Source organism: Hemiscyllium ocellatum, chromosome 10 (genome assembly GCF_020745735.1).
Source record: "Hemiscyllium ocellatum isolate sHemOce1 chromosome 10, sHemOce1.pat.X.cur, whole genome shotgun sequence".
NCBI lineage: Eukaryota > Metazoa > Chordata > Chondrichthyes > Orectolobiformes > Hemiscylliidae > Hemiscyllium > Hemiscyllium ocellatum.
In genome coordinates, this window is record NC_083410.1 from 87959110 (window position 1) to 87978860 (window position 19751).

At 40.2% G+C, this 19751-nt stretch overlaps 1 protein-coding gene across 1 annotated transcript in view; it reads right to left on the reverse strand.

Moving 5' to 3' along the window:
- The window catches only part of LOC132819846 (glycogen phosphorylase, brain form), a 98651-nt gene that overhangs the window by 34087 nt on the left and 44813 nt on the right, over window positions 1–19751 (reverse strand). The window contains exons 7-10 of the mRNA XM_060831722.1: window positions 13872–13954; window positions 11854–11997; window positions 7575–7667; window positions 5511–5657 (exon numbers count right to left, since the gene is read on the reverse strand). Coding sequence (XP_060687705.1) covers window positions 5511–5657; window positions 7575–7667; window positions 11854–11997; window positions 13872–13954 — 467 coding nt within the window. The remainder of the gene's footprint in view (window positions 1–5510; window positions 5658–7574; window positions 7668–11853; window positions 11998–13871; window positions 13955–19751) is intronic.

The window sequence follows — 19751 nt, forward strand, 5'->3', positions numbered from 1 at the left end:
GATGAGGCATAGCTTTAAAATTAGGGCTAGGTCTTTCAGTAATAAGGTTAGTGAAATAACTCCACAAAGGCCAGTATCCCATCACCAAGTCTCAGTACTTTACACAGATTCAACTAACTCAAAGCTGGCTCCTAGAATGAACAGAACTCCTGACACTCTGTTTGCATCTGTCAGCCAGGCGCCCAGGTTAACAGCCCCAATCAGGGGAATTATATTCAATGAGGTTCACCTCATTGTTCCAATCACAACAGTTAGTAAGAACTTTCTCAAATATAGATTTATAGATAAATTACTGAGACAGAAGTACAAAAATCACAGAGGTGCAAGATCTATATAGTCACAACAATGGGAGACTTTATTATCTCAGTATTGAATATGGCAATGATTTTACTGAAAGGGGAGGGTCACATCTCAGAAATATGATCATAGCATCAATAGTTATGGAAAGGGACAAGGTGTAATTTAAAATTAACAAAAGTAACTGAAGGAAATCCATAACTACCAACAAACGGGAGGAGAGTTAAAAGCCAAATACAACAGATGCTGAAAATCTGAAATAAAACAGATGGTGGAGGAGAAACGATACCTGGTAGCAATGGTGGAAAGAGAAGCATAATTAACATTGAGTACTAAGAAGAAGTCACATGTCCTTTAATTCTGCTTCTTTTCCGATTGGTGCCAAAAGGACTGAAAGATGCAGGTTTAATGCTCTGGTGGTATTTCTTTTAAAAAGACTGAATCTCTTGGTCTACGTAAGGACAGCCCAATCTAGATCTGACATGGGTAAATGGTGCTTTAGCTCAAGTGAGTGAATTTTTCTGCTGAGGCAACAGAGGATGAGGTCAGTGCAGTTATGTCGAAGTGAAAGACTTCTAAAGTAACACATAATAGGCCTTTTCTTTAGCCAAACTGATGCCCATGGATAAGAAATATACACAAGAATACAAATTTGCCCAAGGGACAGATAGCAAACTGCTGTGGTGAATGACTTTTCTTCAGTCTACAATGGGAGTCCCATGATGCTGTACCAGGACAACCATTTCTGATATACATGAATGACTTGGGTCTTTGGGTTACATATTACAATTCCAAAATTCCTGACAACATTAAACTTTAAGGGTAGCAAACATTAAGGAAGATTAGTAATGGGTTGGTGGAACAGATGGATACATAACAGATGAAATTCAACACAGCTGATACATTTTGGAAGGAAGAATGGAAAGACAACTGAAAAGAGACTTCAAATGTGCAGTGGCGGTGCATATTGAGCCAGAGACTCACGTTCACATTCCATCTGCTCCAGAGATGCATCATAACACATCTGAAGAGATTGTTTGAAAATGGCTAGACTGTGCCTCCTTAAAATGAAAAATGGTCAAAAACTGAATTGAGGGGGCTTCTGTGGTGCAGCAGTAGTATCCATACCCCTGGACCAAAAGACCTGGGTTCAATTCCCACCTACTTCGCTATGTGCAACTACATCTCTGAACAGGTTGGTTAGAAAAATAGGTTGATAAAAAATATTCAAAAAAGGAAAAAAAAAGAGACAATACAGGCTACATGGCATCATTTTAAAAGGGATACTTCTGCACAAAACCTTGCAAGTTGGTAGGACAGGATTGCAAAGCAGTTAAGAAAGTTCATGGAAGCCTGTGTTTTATGAATAGAAACAGAGGAGAAAAGCAGGAACGTTATGCTAAAACGACATCAGCTCAAATGTGTAGAGTCCAATTCTTGGTATCATACTTTAGGAAGAGTGTAAGACATTAGAGAAGGTACAGAATGATAGTTCTAGCTGCCAAGGCAAGTGAATGTTGAATTTTTAAAAGGAAACGTTCAGTAGGAGTGATTAATTGATTTAAGAACCTCAAATGTGAAATAAAAGTGAAACAAAAAAAATTATTTTGTGCAAAGTTTTGTAAACCTATTTTATTCCCTTAAAATAGAGAGCAAGGATTGCTCTTCCTCCAATGTACATAGTGGGGACACCAGGAATTTTCAAACTCTGCTCATCGCAGATAAAATGAATATGTCCATGCCCCATAACTTTGAACTTTCCTTTGTCAAAGGGTGTGTTAAAAAAATTAAACAAAAAATGTGGGGTAAAATTGTTCCCTATTGCCTTCTCCATGGCAACACCTCAACCACAGTGGATTTGCCAATACATCAAAACCCCTCCCGGCGTAACATAAATTACTTCCCTATTTTGTGATGATACTATGGCTTTAAGAGGTGTATTTTGTTCTTTTTTTAAAAAAAGAGACATTTTAAGGCAGAGGCGTTGAGCTGTCTATTGAAAGCCAATAAAGTAAACAGCTTCTGAGGCCTTTTTTTAAAACCTGGAACAATAGAAGCAGCTTAAATGGGTGTGGAGAAAGTGAGGACTGCAGATGCTGGAGATCAGAGCTGAAAAATGTATTGCTGGAAAAGCGCAGCAGGTCAGGCAGCATCAAAGGAGCAGGAGAATCGACGTTTCGGGCATAAGCTTAAGAAGGGCTTATGCCATAAATGCCGATTCTCCTGCTCCTTTGATGCTGCCTGATCTGCTGCGCTTTTCCAGCAACACATTTTTCAGCCTAAATGGGTGTGGCAAGCTCCCTCAGGAGCAGTGCTTTTAGTTTTAGTTTATCAGTAATTTTTGCTGGGGTCTTGAAGCTGGGTGGAAGCTGCAGTACATCGCTCCCTCTGAGTTGTCTCCTGGACTGGAGAATATCTTGTGAGACAATCTATTTTTCTGAACTTACCTTTGTCAAAGGATGTGTTAATGAGATGTTACCATATTGGAGTAGTTACTGTTTGGCAGTTAAGTAATCTACTATTCTCTTAAGTTTTTCAATCGAGGCAAGTTATTCCAATTCCTCCTTTCTTTTGATGTATTTGAACTATAGTATATGAATAAAATGTATTTTTCTTCAAATCCAGTAGTTTAATCAATCAAATTGCATCCAGAATGCAACACCTTACACTTAATGGACCAGGCCAGACCCCTCAAAATATTTTAAGAAGGTAGCCTTCTTATTTTAAAAGCAGATGTGAAGTGGGTATTCAAGATGTGGCATAACTGGTCAAACCACTCAGTTTTAAGCAGAACAGAATTTATTTAAACACTACAGTTGAAACATAAACAAAATAGTGGAATTTAGAATAACTTAACTATTGGAAAGCCTAGGCAAAAGTGAGGACTGCAGATGCTGGAGATTAGAGTGGTGTTGAAGGTGGTGATCATTCCTGATGAAGGGCTTTTGCCCAAAATGTCGATTTTCCTGCTCCTCGGATACTGCCTGACCTACTGTGCTTTTCTAGCACCACTCTGATGTATTGGAAAACTTAACTGACCCGATACAGTAACTATTTCTAATTAACTATTCCAATACGGTAACATCCCATAAACACATCCTTTGGCAAAAAGGTAAATTCAAGCAGCTCTTCCAGAGAGAGATTTCACAGAAAGTCAAAGGAATCCTTCACTTAAGTTTGCCACTCTTGGACTCCATCATCTTGTGACTGCTCCAGCTAACAACCAACTAGAAAATCTGAATTGGGAGAATGGCCACACCCTTTCCATTGTTAAACTACACTCTTCGGTACCTCTGCCTTTACAACCTCTCTTCAAAATAAAACAAGGACAAAATAATTCTCTTAATGTGACAGTATCATCACAATTTACCTTTAATATAAGAAAAAGTTAGGATCTGGACTATCTTTGTATTATATTGAGGGGTTTAGTCTGATCCATAACAATTTGAAATTTGGTATTCTTGACTTTGCCCTGATGAATGCAACATGAAAAGCTTCAACAGTACAAAATTTTCAAAGACTATAAATAATGAGTATTTTATTTTTGATAGGCACCAGAATTGGCACATGCAATGCTGATCAGCCAGAACACTGCAACTGACTGGGTTGTTTAAAAGAGTCACACTTCCAATCCATTATTGGTTTCGTCTTTTATGGCACTAGGTGCTGCATGGTTAAGTTTAAAAACCATTGAGGAATGCTAGCAAATGCATTCCTTTGAATACTAGTGAATGCTGGGTGAGTGGATCAGGTGGGTAAGTGGGCAAGATGGGAGGTGGTAGTGGTTCTAGTGTTTCACTGGTCATGGGCATAAGTGGGTTTGATTAGTTGAATAATCGGGTTGATGGCTAGGGAGGGAGTCAGTGCAGAGGCAGTTGGGTGGTTGCCGGTCAGTGGGTTACTAGGTGGTCAGGGTTAGTCAGGCTGGGTTGCATGATTGAGGAGGGTAGGGTAGGGTAGGGTAGATCGGTGACAAGGGAGTCAAATAATTAAGTACTCAAGTTAACTCACGGTTAGCCAGTCAGGTCAGGGCTGATCAATTGTGTAGTTACCTAGATGTAGACTAGGTTTTAATTTGTCCAACATTTCCTTCTAACTCCCCAGGTATATACTATGGAACTGCTTAAAATCTCCAATGCTAGCTCAGAGCTGGAGACCTCCACAATGGAAACCAGGAACAGAGTAACTGAGTGCCATAAATTTAAGTTCCCACATGAGTGCACGTCAGGACTTCTTTATGGTCCTAACATGCATCTTCAATCATACCTCTGATGATCCAGAGACCTGATCTGCCCAACGATTTTTTAAGTTAAAAGATTCAAGGCATATATGGAGCAAAGGCATTAGTTGAGGTAAAGATCAGTCATAATCTAACTAAATGTAGGCAGACAGGAGGCTGGAAGAACACTTCAAGCCAGGCAGCATTAGGTGGTGCAGAAGTCGACGTTCCAGGACGGGGGTGGGGGGAGTTACAGATAAAGGAGGAGGCGGGGGCAGAGTGATGAAGAGGAGATAGCTGAAGACAGATAGAGGGTACGACCTGGCTGGGAGGGCTGTAGGGTGCCCAGGCGGAAGATAAGGAACAATATCTTATCTTCCTTCTGAGCACCCTATTACCTGGAGGACTCAACATGGAGTTCTCCAATTTCAAATAACCTCCTTCACAGTCCCTCTCCCTCACTTCCACTGCTCCCTGCCAACAAACAGATTCATTCCCCCACTGACTAATCAGCATACCCTCTACCTGTCAAGACCACTACGCTATTCATTTGATCATGGGCTTTAAATTCACTTTCCCAACGGTTCCCACACACCTCAAGACACCAAAACGTCTGCCTGTTTCAGCCTTAAAAATATTCAACAAAGTCATATTCATAACTCTTCTGTGGTAGAAAATTTCAAGGCTTGTAACCTTTGAGTTAAGAAATTTCTACTTAGCTCTGAATGATCACACCTTTACCATAAGACTTATCTTTGCAGTTCGATTCCCTAGCTATTGCAAATAACCCCTCAGTGTTGATCTTTTCAATGCCTTCAGAATCTCATATCGTTTTAATGAATTCACCTTCTTTTCCTTCAAATTGTGGAAAATATGGCTCCATTTACTTTGTTTCTCATCATAGCATAACCCTTTCATTTTAGGCAATGGAAAACTGAAGGAAGCAAGGTAAAGTGAGGAACAGCATGCAAAATTGTACAAAAATATTTCTTACGTCCAAATGTTTCTGGTTGATTTCGTAGATTATTTGCAGGTGTCTCGGCAGAAGACGTTCAAACATCTGAACAGGCCAGCGTTCTAGAGCCTCAGGTAGCACTGTGTGGTTGGTATAAGCACAGGTCCGTTTTGTTATATCCCAAGCCTTTTAAGAAAAAAAAACACAGCACAAGATTTACTTGAGACACAATAACAGTACGAGAGTAATTTGTGACACAATATGTGACAAATACAAGTGTTTTGGTGATTCAGGTAAGTGTAGTTCTACGGTTCCCAAAGTTGACCACCACTAGGCTTTTTAAATCATGTCTAGGCCTGTTGTGGTCTAATTGATAATGATTGCTTGCTACGATTAGTCAAACAACCAGGATGGTAGAAGGCAAACCAATTGGACTATACGGGCTTTGGTCTTTGTTCACATTCAATGGTCTCATTTTAAATGGTACTTTAGACAATCATTTAAATAGAGCTGAAAATGTGTTGCTGGTCAAAGCACAGCAGGCCAGGCAGCATCTCAGGAATAGAGAATTCGACGTTTCGAGCATAAGCCCTTCATCAGGAATTATGCTCGAAACGTCGAATTCTCTATTCCTGAGATGCTGCCTGGCCTGCTGTGCTTTGACCAGCAACACATTTTCAGCTGTGATCTCCAGCATCTGCAGACCTCATTTTTTACTCAAAGATTTTAATCATTTAAATAGACCCCAGATCCAAGTAATCCAACTAAAAGTGAGTATTAATTGCAACTCAGAATTAATTGGAAGCCATTAGCAGTTGATCACAAATGACAATGTGATACTGCCTCTGCAGTTAAGTTGAATTATTTTAGAATCATTAATCGGGGTGTGTGCCTTACTTGTGTTAAGCAGCTGGTTTGAGGCCAGTGAAACCCACTTGGTTAACTAATATTCTTTGGGGAAAGAAACTGCTGCTGTTCCTACCTACAGCAATGTGACTGACCTTTGATTTGCTAGGCCATTTGAGAGAGCAGTTACTCAGTTGTACTAAACCATCACTCAAGACGGACAGCAGCAGTTTAACATAAAAGAACACCATTTTTCAGGATAACAAGAAATGAACTATAAATGGCAACCTGTTCTGTAATCCTTGGGCCTGCAGAATGAACAAAAATTTGGAGAGAAATTTTGTAGATTAAAGACAGCCAACACTCAAACATGGATCTAAATCTAAAATGTTTTCCTGATACATAGTACTGGATTGCTTTGTTTCCTCCTATCTCAATTCAAATTGTTTCTGATGGACAATATGATACTGTGCTTCCTCAGTGTGCTGTTGACCTTTGCCCTCCTTGAACAAAAATAGATAAAACGATTTGAATTGTTATTTATGGCAGTTAAATTTTCAATTTCAGATTAAGTTAAGCCTTCTGCTTTGAATGGCTGTTTTAAATTATTCAGTCTAAGCATGTCGGCAGACTGGCAAGGCCAGCATTTGCTGGTCACTCTTAGTGGCCTTGATGAAGCTTTATAGTTTGGAATGGCTTGCTAGGGCACTTCAAAGATCACACCACATCGGTATGGATTTGGAATTACACGTAGTCTAGACCAGGTAGAATGCAGGCTTCATTCCACAAAGAACACTTATGACCTAACTGTGCTATACTGGCCAAATAGCAGCTGCTTAAGGCAAAGGCATAACAGAGTAAACTTCCCTGCTGTGGATGCAGGCAAAGCAGAAGGGCATCTGCCCTAACAGACTGTGCAAAAGATATCCAGTGATAGACCAGGGCAGTCAGACTTGGTCCAACAAAAAACCAAATCACTTATGTAAACTAAGTCTTGCTTTTAAGATTCCTATATAAATATAAAAAGATCGTATGGAATGAATAGTCAGCATTTCAAATCTGAATTAATCCTATGAGTCATTATCTCGATGACAAAACTGGCTTCGGTTATCTGGTCTAACATATCTTTATGTGGCTCAGTGCCCTCTTTCAAATTTTGACAGATAATATTCATGTCAAGATTCTTTTAAGTGTTGTACTATATTAAAGGGAATTTATTTGAAAATGCTAAATGGAATTGAATGGTCAAACCCATACCTTTTCCCAATCAAGCTTCTCGACATCTACTAGAATTCTCATCAGTTCAGGAATGGCAAGGGCAGGGTGGGTGTCATTGAGCTGAATGGCAACCTGTGAACAAAGGAACATCAACCTTAATACATCAAAAAGATTATCAGGCTTACTGAACAATTGGGAAGAGTACAGAGACTGAGTAACAGCAACACAGGCCATTAAAGCAACTCTCCAAGCTTGACTCCAGTTCTGTTCATAAACTGGACAACTGGATACGAGTATTCATTCTTGTGCTCGTAAGTTGAAAGCTTTATTTCCTCCACTTGTACGCAGGGAATTTTGTTATTAATCTGTGGCAGTGGTAGGTAGCACTTCCCCTCAGAGTCTAGAGGTTATGGTTTCAAGGTCTAAATCAGAGACATGAGAATCACCTGTGCTCACACACACTGAATTAGGAAGTGTAGTGATCAATTTTGCCAAGAAGAATGAGAGAGGATTCAAAAAATGTTACAATTCCAGAGGGGGTGCAGAAGTAGGAGGACCTATGGATATATGTGCACCAACTATTGAAGGTGTTCAGGCAGATTCAGAAAGTTGTTAATAAAACATACGAGATCCTGGGCTTTATAAGTATAGGAGTTGGCGAGTCATGTTGAGGTTGTACAGGACATTGGTAAGGCCTCTTCTGGAATACTGTGTTCAGTTCTAATTGTCCTGTTATGGATAGGATATTATTAAACTAGAAAGGGTTCAGAAAAGATTCAGTTGGATGATGCCAAGTATGAAAGCTGTAACTTACAAAGAACAGCTGGATAGTTTGGGACTCTTCCACTGGAGTGCAGGAGCTTGAGAGGTGACTTTAGAGGTTTATAAAATCACAGGGGATATAGATAGGGTCAATGTATTTGTCTTTTGTCTAAGATGGGGATTTCAAAACTAGAGGGCATATTTTTAAGATGAGAGGAGACAGATTTAAATTGAAAAGGGAGGCCAATTTTTTTTTTTAAACAAACAGAGGATGGTTTGTGTGTAGAATGACCTTCCTGAGGAAGTGTTGGATTAGGGCAGCTACACAACATTTAAAAGACACTTTGATAAGTACATGAATAGGAAAGGATTGGAGGGATATGGACCAAGAACAGGCAATTGGGACTAGTTTAGTTTGAGATTATGATCGGCATAAACTGGTTGGACCAAAGGGTCTGTTTCCGTGCTATGTAAGGAAATTAGGATAGACACAAACATTAGCTCAGCCTCCCAGCTTTAGGAAGAACGTGAAGGTATTAAAGATTCACAAGAATGGTTCCATGGATAGAGACTGTCAGTCACATGGTTAAATTGAAGCTGGAATAGTTTTCCTTGGAGGAAAGATTAAAAAGGAGAGTTGACAGAAATACCAAAAATCACAAGGTGTCTGGACAAAGTAGATACAAGGAGAAAGTGAGGACTGCAGATGCTGTAGATCAGAGTTGAGAGTGTGGAGTTGGAAAAGTACAGCAAGTCAGGCAGCTCATGCCCAAAATGTCGATTCTCCTGCTCCTCAGATGCTGCCCACCCTGCTGTGCTTTTCCAGCACCACACCCTTGACAAAGTGGATATAAGCAAAAGAAACTAGAAGTATTGAGAACCAGAGGGTACCAAGTTAGGATGATAAGCAAAAGTAGTAATGATGAGACTAAGAACAATTTTTCCATGTGGGGAATGTTTAGCTATGAAATGCTTTGCTGGTGTGTGTTGGTGATAGATTCAATCATAGCTTTCTAAAGAAAATCAGATAAGTCTCTGAAGAGAGCAAATGTGTAGGGCTGCAAGAAAAAGGTAGAGGAGTTAAGTTCAGTTGTTCTTGCAGCACACACAAAATAGGTTGAATTATCTCCTTCTGGACTGTAAGTATTCTGTGATTCAATGATTCTATACTCTTGCTGCCAAATGCAGATGCGTTTCTCACAACTTTCAGTAATTTAATCTGCTGTTTCTGCTTGGCATAGCAAACTGCCCCATTAGCATTCTGAATTCATTGATTACGGTTTTGAAACAATTGCTTATTTAGGCAATCTGTTTGTCATGCTGAGTCATCACTACACCAGTGCAGCATTTTTTTTTAATATCAGACATAAAATCTGATCCACTGACTGAGATGTGGTAAAACAAGAGACAATGAAAGAAACAGGCATCAATAAGAGAGAGAGAAAAGGGAGAAAGACTAGAAATAGAAAAAACAAGTCGATTACACAGCCCCTTGAGTCTCTTCCACAGTTCAAACCAGATCCTGGCTGTTCTCCTACCTGCAGGTTATTTTCCCAATATGAATGGATAGGCTGATAAATTTCTAGTCATGAAAAGCTATCAACATACAAAACAGATAGCCTGAGGCATTAAGCCATAATAGCACTGTTAGCCATTTAGACACTTAAGTCCAACTCCCCAGCTACACAAGTTCACTTCCTCAAGGACCTATCCAATTTTATTTTGAACACATTGACTACTGCTGCTGCACAATATTCTTATATAGTGTGTTCCAGGTCCTTACTATTTACTGCATAAAAATGAACTTTGGGGCGGCACGGTGGCACAGTGGTTAGCACTGCTGCCTCACAGCGCCAGAGACCTGAGTTCAATTCCCGCCTCAGGCGACTGACTGTGTGGAGTTTGCACGTTCTCCCCGTGTCTGCGTGGGTTTCCTCCGGGTGCTCCGGTTTCCTCCCACAGTCCAAAGATGTGCGGGTCAGGTGAATTGACCATGCTAAAATTGCCCGTAGTGTTAGGTAAGGGGTAAATGTAGGGGTATGGGTGGGTTGCGCTTCGGCGGGTCGGTGTGGACTTGTTGGGCCGAAGGGCCTGTTTCCACACTGTAAGTAATCTAAGAACTTCTTCACATTTCTTGTCCAAAACCTGAAATCAGACAAGGAAACAGATTTTCTACTTCTTGTAAACCTCTCAATCTTGTAAAGCCCTATTGAACCTCCTCTCAAAACTCTTCGCTCTTTCTCCAATCTAACTTCGTAACAAAATCCCTCATCCCTGGAATCATTCTAGTAAATCTCCAAGGCCCTCACATCCTTCCTATAGTGCACTGACTTGAACTGAGTTGTAATACTCTAGCTTTGCTTCATCAAAACTTCATAAAGGGTTCAGTATAACTACCCTGTTTTTGCACTTGCCAAGTTGATAAGCTTGAAGAGAAGTCACAATTTGTTTTATAAATAATACGTTATTTAAATTTTAAATTGGTTTTTGTCAGACTAAAACATTACCACTGCCAATCAAAAAGATGGAAGTTGCCTACAATGTTTGGCAAGTTCCAGTCAGCAGTTAACAAGCGAAATCTCATATCCTTACAATGTACAAAGCTTACAGTCAACAAACCTAAATAAAAGTCAACGAAAGGACTCTCATTCCTGATTAAGGGCTTTTGCCCGAAACATCGATTTTCCTGGTCCTCAGATGCTGCCTGACCTGCTGTGCTTTTCCAGCACCTCTCTATTTTGGAAAGGATTCTCCAGCAGAGTCTAGTAATCAAAGAACTATCAAAACTCATTAAGCCTGAAAACTGACTCAATAGCTAACCATCTATCTTATAGAAGGAAGATGATTTTGACTAGGTTTCCCCATTAAAGTGGCTCATGCAGGAAACTTATTTCTGGTCTTTGAAAAGCTCTAATTAAACGTTCCTTAAGTCAATCCAGTCTCTAGTAAGAATCAATCTGCTGTTAACATTGAGTTAATGTAAAGAGAACGCAATATGTAACACCATAACCAGACTTCAGGTTTAACTAAGCCGGTCTCAAGTCCAAGTAAACCAGTTGTGAAAGACATTTTGCATTTAACTGAAAAGTGGACCATACTGCTGCGTCTTAATCAAGTTTGAAGGGAATTCTGAAGCTTCTACCTTGGAAAATAAACCCATCTCAATCTGAGCTCTCATGGAAAAGAACCTCCTTCATTGGAAATCCAAAGAATTCCTCTACTTTTCACCTTATTGGAAATACCTAGCTGATAGGTGAAAGATCTCATTGAAGATTACTCATTACCTGTTAGTCTTTAGTTATATTTTACTCTGGCTTGATTCACTCATCTTTTTGAAAGTAATCTTCTTCCAATTTGGAAATTTTACTTGCTGTTCTTAATTATGAATTTCTACCTTACGATAAGTACATGTTCCCTCTTACTCAAATGCTCCCCCATTGACACTTGGTCCATCTGACTCACTTCAATCCTCAACAACAGATCCAGCAATGTCTGCTTCCTATTTGGATTATACTCCAATTAAGTTCTGCTAAGTAATCATCCTTGGGCAACTCACCTTGTCTGGGAAAGTTTCAAATGAAGTGCGGACTGGATCCCGACAACCAAACTTTGAAGACTTGAAGCGACGGATGATGTCCTGGAGCGAGGCGGCTACCACAAAATATTCTTGCTTTAAACGGAGCTCTTTACCTTCAAAGAACTAAATTGTTGATTGTTTAAAGAGTCATAACTTTCTGTCACAAAATCAATAAAAACATAAGGTAAATGCACCTCAACAACTATTTAGTCTTACCATATTGCATGGACTCAACCATTGTGGGTGGGAGTTGCTTAAAGGGTGCGAGTGACACTGCAGCAGCTTCACATTTTACTTGGTAATCATTTCATAAAAGGAAATGACCTTGGGTCTATCTAACCCCTTTACTCAGGCAATTCCTTTGGCGAATTTCTAGTAAGCTTGAATCTCACTCAAGAAAATATCCAGCTACTTCTTGATACTTTTTGTTCCATCTCCGATAGTAGTAATTTGTTCCAAACACTTAACACACAATACCATTTCGGTTAAGACTAAATTTCCTCCTGCATTTTGTTGTTCTTAGTTTATAAATATGACCCCAATTCTGAAATTATGTAGAATTATGTAGAAAAGCTCACTTGACTCCAAGCCTTTCAAAATATTAAACTTTTCTGACATTCACTCTCAGAATTTTCTTTACACAAAAAGAGGATTCTTCCACGAGAGAGATTCAAATCCTAAAATTGCTTCAAGCTCACTTCTACTTATCCAGTCTTTTTAGTTCAGGATTTTAAAAACCAGAATTCAAGCTCTAACTCTCTCCACATCACCAATTCAGATACATGGTTATAAGTCCAATAATACTATCAGTACATTACTGTGATCCATGAAAACAGACCTAAGGTCACATCCATTTTAACTACTTACCTCAAGTGCCAAAGCCAAACTTTCCAACATAACCACCAGAGAAGATCAGCATGTGCTCTTTTTACACAAGGAGTGGCCATTACTAAATATCCACTCAGTTACTTAGAATTAAATAAAGTGCAAGGCAAGCACATTATTCATCCTAACTATTCTATGTTTTGGTCTATGCACAACATGATACCCCTCCTGCTCTCCTTCAGTTAACCCTACCAGCATATTCTCCTATTCCTTCCTCTTTAAACATGCTTAGCTAGCTTCCCCTTAAATGCAATGATGCTGCACACCTCAACTACGAGGTGGTGGGAGGGATCCAACACTGGAATCCCAACTGCTGACAGCAGAATATCAAATAGACTAACTAATAAGCCAGCTGAAAGGTGATTGCCCCCATGAACACCAAAGCTCATAACCCTCCTGTTGGTGCTTCCAAGCCACCTCCTGACCACACTCAGCTATCTCCAGAACTTAGCAGTTATCCTCGTTGAAGGACACAGAACATACAGGCAGCAATAGCCATTGTTCTCAATGGTACTGCCAGCATTGGAAAGCTGATGGCGTCTGATGTGTGAATCACATATTAGTCCCAATATTAGATTAGACTTACAGTGTGGAAACAGGCCCTTCGGCCCAACAAGTCCACACCGATCCGCCGAAGCGCAACCCACCCATACCCCTACATTTACCCCTTACCTAACACTATGGGCAATTTAGCTTGGTCAATTCACCTAACCCGCACATCTTTGGGACTGTGGGAGGAAACCGGAGCACCCGGAGGAAACCCACGCAGACACGGGGAGAACGTGCAAACTCCACACAGTCAGTCGCCTGAGTCGGGAATTGAACCCGGGTCTACAGGCACTGTGAGGCAGCAGTGCTAACCACTGTGCCACCGTGCCGCCCACATTGTCCAGTTAAGTTCCTGACTACTCCTAAATAATGTCAGACCTCCCAGACAGCATTGATAGCAGGTTCCAGCTCCCACTGGTTCGCTCTCAGTGTGGGAAAGACCTGAAACAGGAAGCTAATCTTTCCCATTGTCTAGAGGAAATGAAGTTGAGGGCACAATAATGTTTGAAATGGAACTGTTACAAGAAGCAGCTTTATAAAAAGGTTGTGGATGGTGTGCTTACATTGTCATTGGGGTACAGCACTCGAGATATATTCTCTGCCAGGTTTCGATCTAACACAGCCTGGATGTAGTCACCAACATTAACTAGTAAAACAAAACACACAAGTTCTTCATTTAAATCAGTTGATCATAATTTCATTTCAGAAAAAGCAAAACTCACAAATGCTACTACCTTATCTTCTGACTATGGCAATAATGGCCAAGTTATAAGCACTCCTTCCTTGGAGGTGGAAAATTATGGATTCAGGTCCCATCGCAGAGACTGAAGCTGTTCATACATACTTCCAATTTACTACTGAGGAATTGGAGGTGCTATTCTTCAGAGGAGATGTTAAACTATCATGCCAGCAACATTTTTATTTCCTTTTATCAGGTTATGGTGCTAAAGCAACACTTTAATTGCTTGTTGTAATTATACTAACGAAAATACTTTTGTAGAAAATTGCAATGAGGTAAAATTTCACATCAAAATACTAAATGAGAAAAATGAAATAATTTATATTTATGGGACAACTTTTTTAAAAAAAGTGAAAATTTTGACTTGCATTACCTCAGGTCTTCTTAAAGCTCTTACAACTAATTTATTTTCACATAATTGCTGTGATATTGTGGAGCAAGCGGCTGGGAATTTGCACACAGCCAGGTATTTAAGCCAACTAAAGTTCATGGGAATCGGGTGGCAGGATTAGGGAACAGCAGATGAATTAATATCTTAATATTCCAGTCAAGTATAAAAAAAAATCATATTAGATATAGACAACTGGGATCAAATGAATATCAAACAACAAAGAGTGTAGGGGTATTCTTAAGAGGGAATCGAGAAGCAAAGAGAGTATGTGAAAGAGCCTTTGCAGGCAAGTTTAAGGATAATCCAAAGAGATTCTACAAGTACATTACGAGCAAATGTTTAATTAGAGTGAGTAGAGCACCTTGAAAGGACAACATAGTCATCTTTGTATTGAACCTCAGGAGATGGGAGAGAAATTAAATGAATATTTTGCATCAGTTTTTACTGCAAAGAAAGAAACTGAGGCTACAGAACTCCATGAAATAAATTTTGATGGCTTGAAAACAGTTTACATTAGTCATAGATAGAATCCCTACCGTGTGGAAACAGACCATTAGGCTCAACAAGTCCACACCGACCCTCTGAAGAGTAATCCACTCAGACCCATTCCTCTACAGTATTACTCTAGATTTATTCCAGACTAATGCACCTAACTGACATATCCCTGAACACAACGGGCTATTTAGCATGGCCAATCCACCCAAACCCGACATCCTTGGATTGAGAGGACGGTGCGCCGAAGTCTTAGAAAACAAAGATAGATAAATCTCAGGGACGTGCATCCCAGAGTATTCCAGAAACTTAGGGAGGAAATTGCAGGATCCCTAGCTGAAATATTGATATCATCTGTAACCACTGGTGAAGTGCTGGAGGATTGGAGAGTGGCCAGGGTTGTGCACTGTACCTTTAAGAGAGAGTGAAAGCTGGCAAGCACATATCAGGCATAAAGTGAACTGGACAATTTGAAGATGTAACGTTTGGGCTGTAACTTAGATACTGAATTGTTTTCACAGCAGTTAGAATTTAACCAGTTTAAATTATGCCCCAAGATACTAAAACCCAATTGAATTTGAATTTTACTGTTTTGACAACATTGAACCAATGAAATGATCTGATGTTTTGGGATATAAAAAGTAGGCATTTTGGATAGTTAGCCAGAGAAACAGCACCTTCTGCCATTGTCAGACAGATTGCCCGAAATCTCTCTTAAAAAAAACGATACCTTTTCATATGAAAAATCTGTGCAGAAGACCAAAGATGATCTACAAACAGAGGATCGACACTGCTGTTTTTTTGAAAATTGATCTAGTGTAAATTTAAGAGGGGCTTTGTCAGATCAGTATATTGTTATAGCGTGGGAGGTAGATTAAAAAAATCTTTAAGACAGAGGAGGCTTGGTGTTGTAAACAGTTGTTGTTTAATGTTCACTTTTAAAGTCAGAGAATAAAATTGTTATTTTTTTTTCTTTAAATAGTGGAATTTGGCGTAGTTCTCGGTCACACATACTTTAACAAAGTATGAGGTGATGTGAGCTTTTCTTGTGTTTGGCTTAGTTAGCAGAAGGGTTTACCCAGTGTCATAACACTTTATTTAAGAAAGACTGCAAGGAGAAGCCTGGGAACTACAGTGCTGTGAGATTGACATCAGTGGTAGTTTAATTGTTGGAGGTGATTCTGAAAGATAGGATTTACATGCATCTGGGGAGGCAAGGAATTATTAGGGATGGTCAGCATGGTTTAGCGTCTCGGCCTCCACTGCATTCTGCGGCAATGAATTCCACGGGCCACCACTCTCTGGCTGAAGAATTGTCTCCGCATTTCTGTTCTGAATTAACCCCCTCTAATTTTAAGGCTGTGTCCACGGGTCCTAGTCTCCTCACCTAACGGAAAAAATTTCCTAGCGTCCACCCTCTCCAAGCCATGTATTATCTTGTAAGTTTCTATTAAGTCTCCCCTTAATCTTCTAAACTCCAATGAATACAATCCCAGGATCCTCAGCCGTTCCTCGTATGTTAGACCAACCATTCCAGGAATCATCCTTGTGAATCCCCGCTGGACACGTTCCAGTGCCAGTATGTGGGGTGGGGACCAAAACTGGACACAGTACTCCAAATGGGGCCTAACCAGAACTTTATAGAGTTTCAGTAGCACAACAGTGCTTTTATATTCCAACCCTCTTGAGATAAGTGACAACATTTCATTCGCTTTCTTAATCACGGACTCAACCTGCATGTTTACCTTTAGAGAATCCTCGACTAGCACTCCCAGATCTCTTTGTACTTTGGCTTTACGAATTTTCTCACTGTTTAGAAAGTAGTCTATGCTCTTATTCTTTTTGCCAAAGTGCAAGACCTCGCATTTGCTCACTTTGAATTCCATTAGCCATTTCCTGGACCACTCTCCCAAACTGTCTAGATCCTTCTGCAGCCTCCCCACTTCCTCAGTACTACCTGCCTGTCCACCTAACTTCATATCATCGGCAAACTTCACTAGAATGCCCCAAGTCCTTTCATCCAGATCATTAATATATAATGTGAACAACTGTGGCCCCAACACTGAACCCTGCAGGACACCGCTCATCACCGGCTGCTATTCCGAAAAAGAACCTTTTATCCCAACTCTCTGCTTTCTGTCAGACAGCCAATCCTCAATCCATCCCAGTAGCTCACCTCGAACACCATGGGCCCTCACCTTGCTCAGCAGTCTCCCGTGTGGCACCTTATCAAAGGCCTTTTGGAAGTCTGGATAGACCACATCCACCGGGTTTCCCTGGTCTAACCTACTTGTCACCTCTTCAAAGAATTCCAACAGGTTTGTCAGGCATGACCTCCCCTTACTAAATCCATGTTGACTTGTTCTAATCAGACTCTGTTCTTCCAAGAATTTAGAAACCTCATCCTTAATGACGGATTCTAGAATTTTACCAACAACCGAGGTTAGGCTTATTGGCCTATAATTTTCCATCTTTTGTCTTGATCCTTTCTTGAACAAGGGGGTCACAACAGCGATCTTCCAATCATCCGGGACTTTCCCTGACTCCAGTGACTCTTGAAAGATCTCAACCAATGCCTCCGCTATTTCCTCAGCCACCTCTCTCAGAACTCTAGGATGTATCCCATCGGGGCCAGGAGATTTATCAATTTTAAGACCTTTTAGCTTTTCTAGCACTCTCTCTTTTGTAACAGCAATCATACTCAACTCAGTCCCCTGACTCCCTTTAATTTTTGGGATATTACTCATGTCTTCCACTGTGAAAACTGACGCAAAGTACTTGTTAAGTTCTCCTGCTATTTCCTTATCTCCCATCACTAGTCTTTCAGCATCAGTTTGAAGTGGACCAATGTCTACTTTTGCCTGTCATTTGTTTCTTCTGTATTGAAAGAAACTTTTACTATCATTTCTAATATTACTGGCTAGCTTACCATCATATTTGATCCTCTCCTTCCTTATTACTCACTTTGTTATCCTCTGTTTGTTTTGTAGCCTTCCCAATCTTCTGATTTCCCACTGCTCTTGGCCACTTTATAGGATCTCTCTTTTTTTTAATACATTTCCTACTGGTTGTTTTGGACCAGTAGTGTTCTACAGGGATTAATACTGGGTCCACTTATTTTTAAATCATTTTACATAAATCATTTGGACGCGAATATATGAGACATGGTTAGCAAGTTTGCAGAGGACACCAAAATTGGTGCTATAGTAGACAGTGAAGACGGTTATCTAGGATAACAAAGAGATTGTGATCAATTGGGCCAATGGGCAGATGGGAGTTTAATTTGCATAAATGTAAGTATTGTATTTTGGTAAAATAAACAAAGGCAGGACTTATACAATGAGCGGTTGGGGCCTGAGTAGTGTTGTAGAACAGAAACACCGAAGGGTGATAATTCTTTGAAATTGCATCACAGATAGACAGGGTGGTCAAGGAAGCATTTAGCTCACTTGCCTTCATTGCTCAGACCTTTGAGCATAGGAGTTGGGATGTCGTGTTGAGGTTGTACAGGTTGTTGGTGAGGCTTCTTCTGGAGTAGTGTGTGCAGTTCTGGCCACCATTGTCATAGAAAGGATATTATTAAACTGCAGAGGGTTCAGAAAAGATTTACTAGGTTGTTGCTGAGAATGGAGGGTTTGAGTTATAGGAAGAGGCTGAATAAACTGGCACTTTTTATACAGGAGTGTGGGAGGTTGACCTTAGAGAAATTTATAAAATCAAGGTAAGGTGAATGGCAAAGGTCTTTTTCCTAAGGTGGGGGGGTTCAAAACATGAACAATTAAGGTGAGAGGAGAAAAAATTTAAAAATGGCATGAGGCGCAACTTCTTAAATACAAAGCATAGTTAGTACATGCAGTAAATTTCCAAAAGGAAGCTGTAGACAGGTACAGTTACAACATTTAAAACAGAGATTGGTTAAGTACATGAATAAGAAAGGCTTGGAGGGGTATGGGCCAAGGTGGGACTAGTTTAGTTTGGAGCATGGTCGGTGTGGACGAGGTGTTTCCATGCTGTACGACTCTATAACTGGTTGGAGTCCTACAGAGGAGAAAGTAAGATAGCTGTGATTGTTCAAAATTATAGGAATTCCTCAGAATAGTGTCTAAGCATTTTCAGCTACTTCATCAAAATGACCTGCCCTCCATAAAGGTCAGAAGTGGAGATATCAGTTACTTTTTGCAACTGTTCAGGTACTGAAGTCTACATCAATAGCCAGCAAGACCAAGGCAACATTCAGTTTGAAGTGATAAGTGGCAAGTAATATTTGTGCTCAAGTAGTGCCAAGCGATATCCACCTCCAACAAAAACGTGTCTAACCATATTCCCTTGACCTTCAACAATATCACTGTAATTGAATTCCCAGCTGTCAACGTACTGCGGGCTATTATTTACCAGAAACTTAACCAGACAGCCATATAAATATTATGACAACAAGACTGGGTTAGAAGTTGGGAATTTAATTGTGAATAACTCACCACCTGACTTCCCAACACTTGTCCATCATCTTCAAAAGTAGATGTCAGGAACATGATAGATTTGAACCCTAACCACCAACTCAAAATATTCACTTCATTCATTCAGACCCAAAATGGCAGCAGTCTGTACCATTTACAAGATGCGCTGCAGCAACCCATGCAGGTTGCTTTCATAGTAATTTGCAAATCCGTGGACTCTACCAAGTAGAAGGACAAGGGCGGCAGACATCAGTGAACAATACCATCTGCAAGTTCCCCTCCAAGTCACTGTGTTCTAACAGGATCATAACGCTGATCCTTCATTTTCACCAAGTTATGTCTTGGAACTTCCCAACAGCACAGTGTA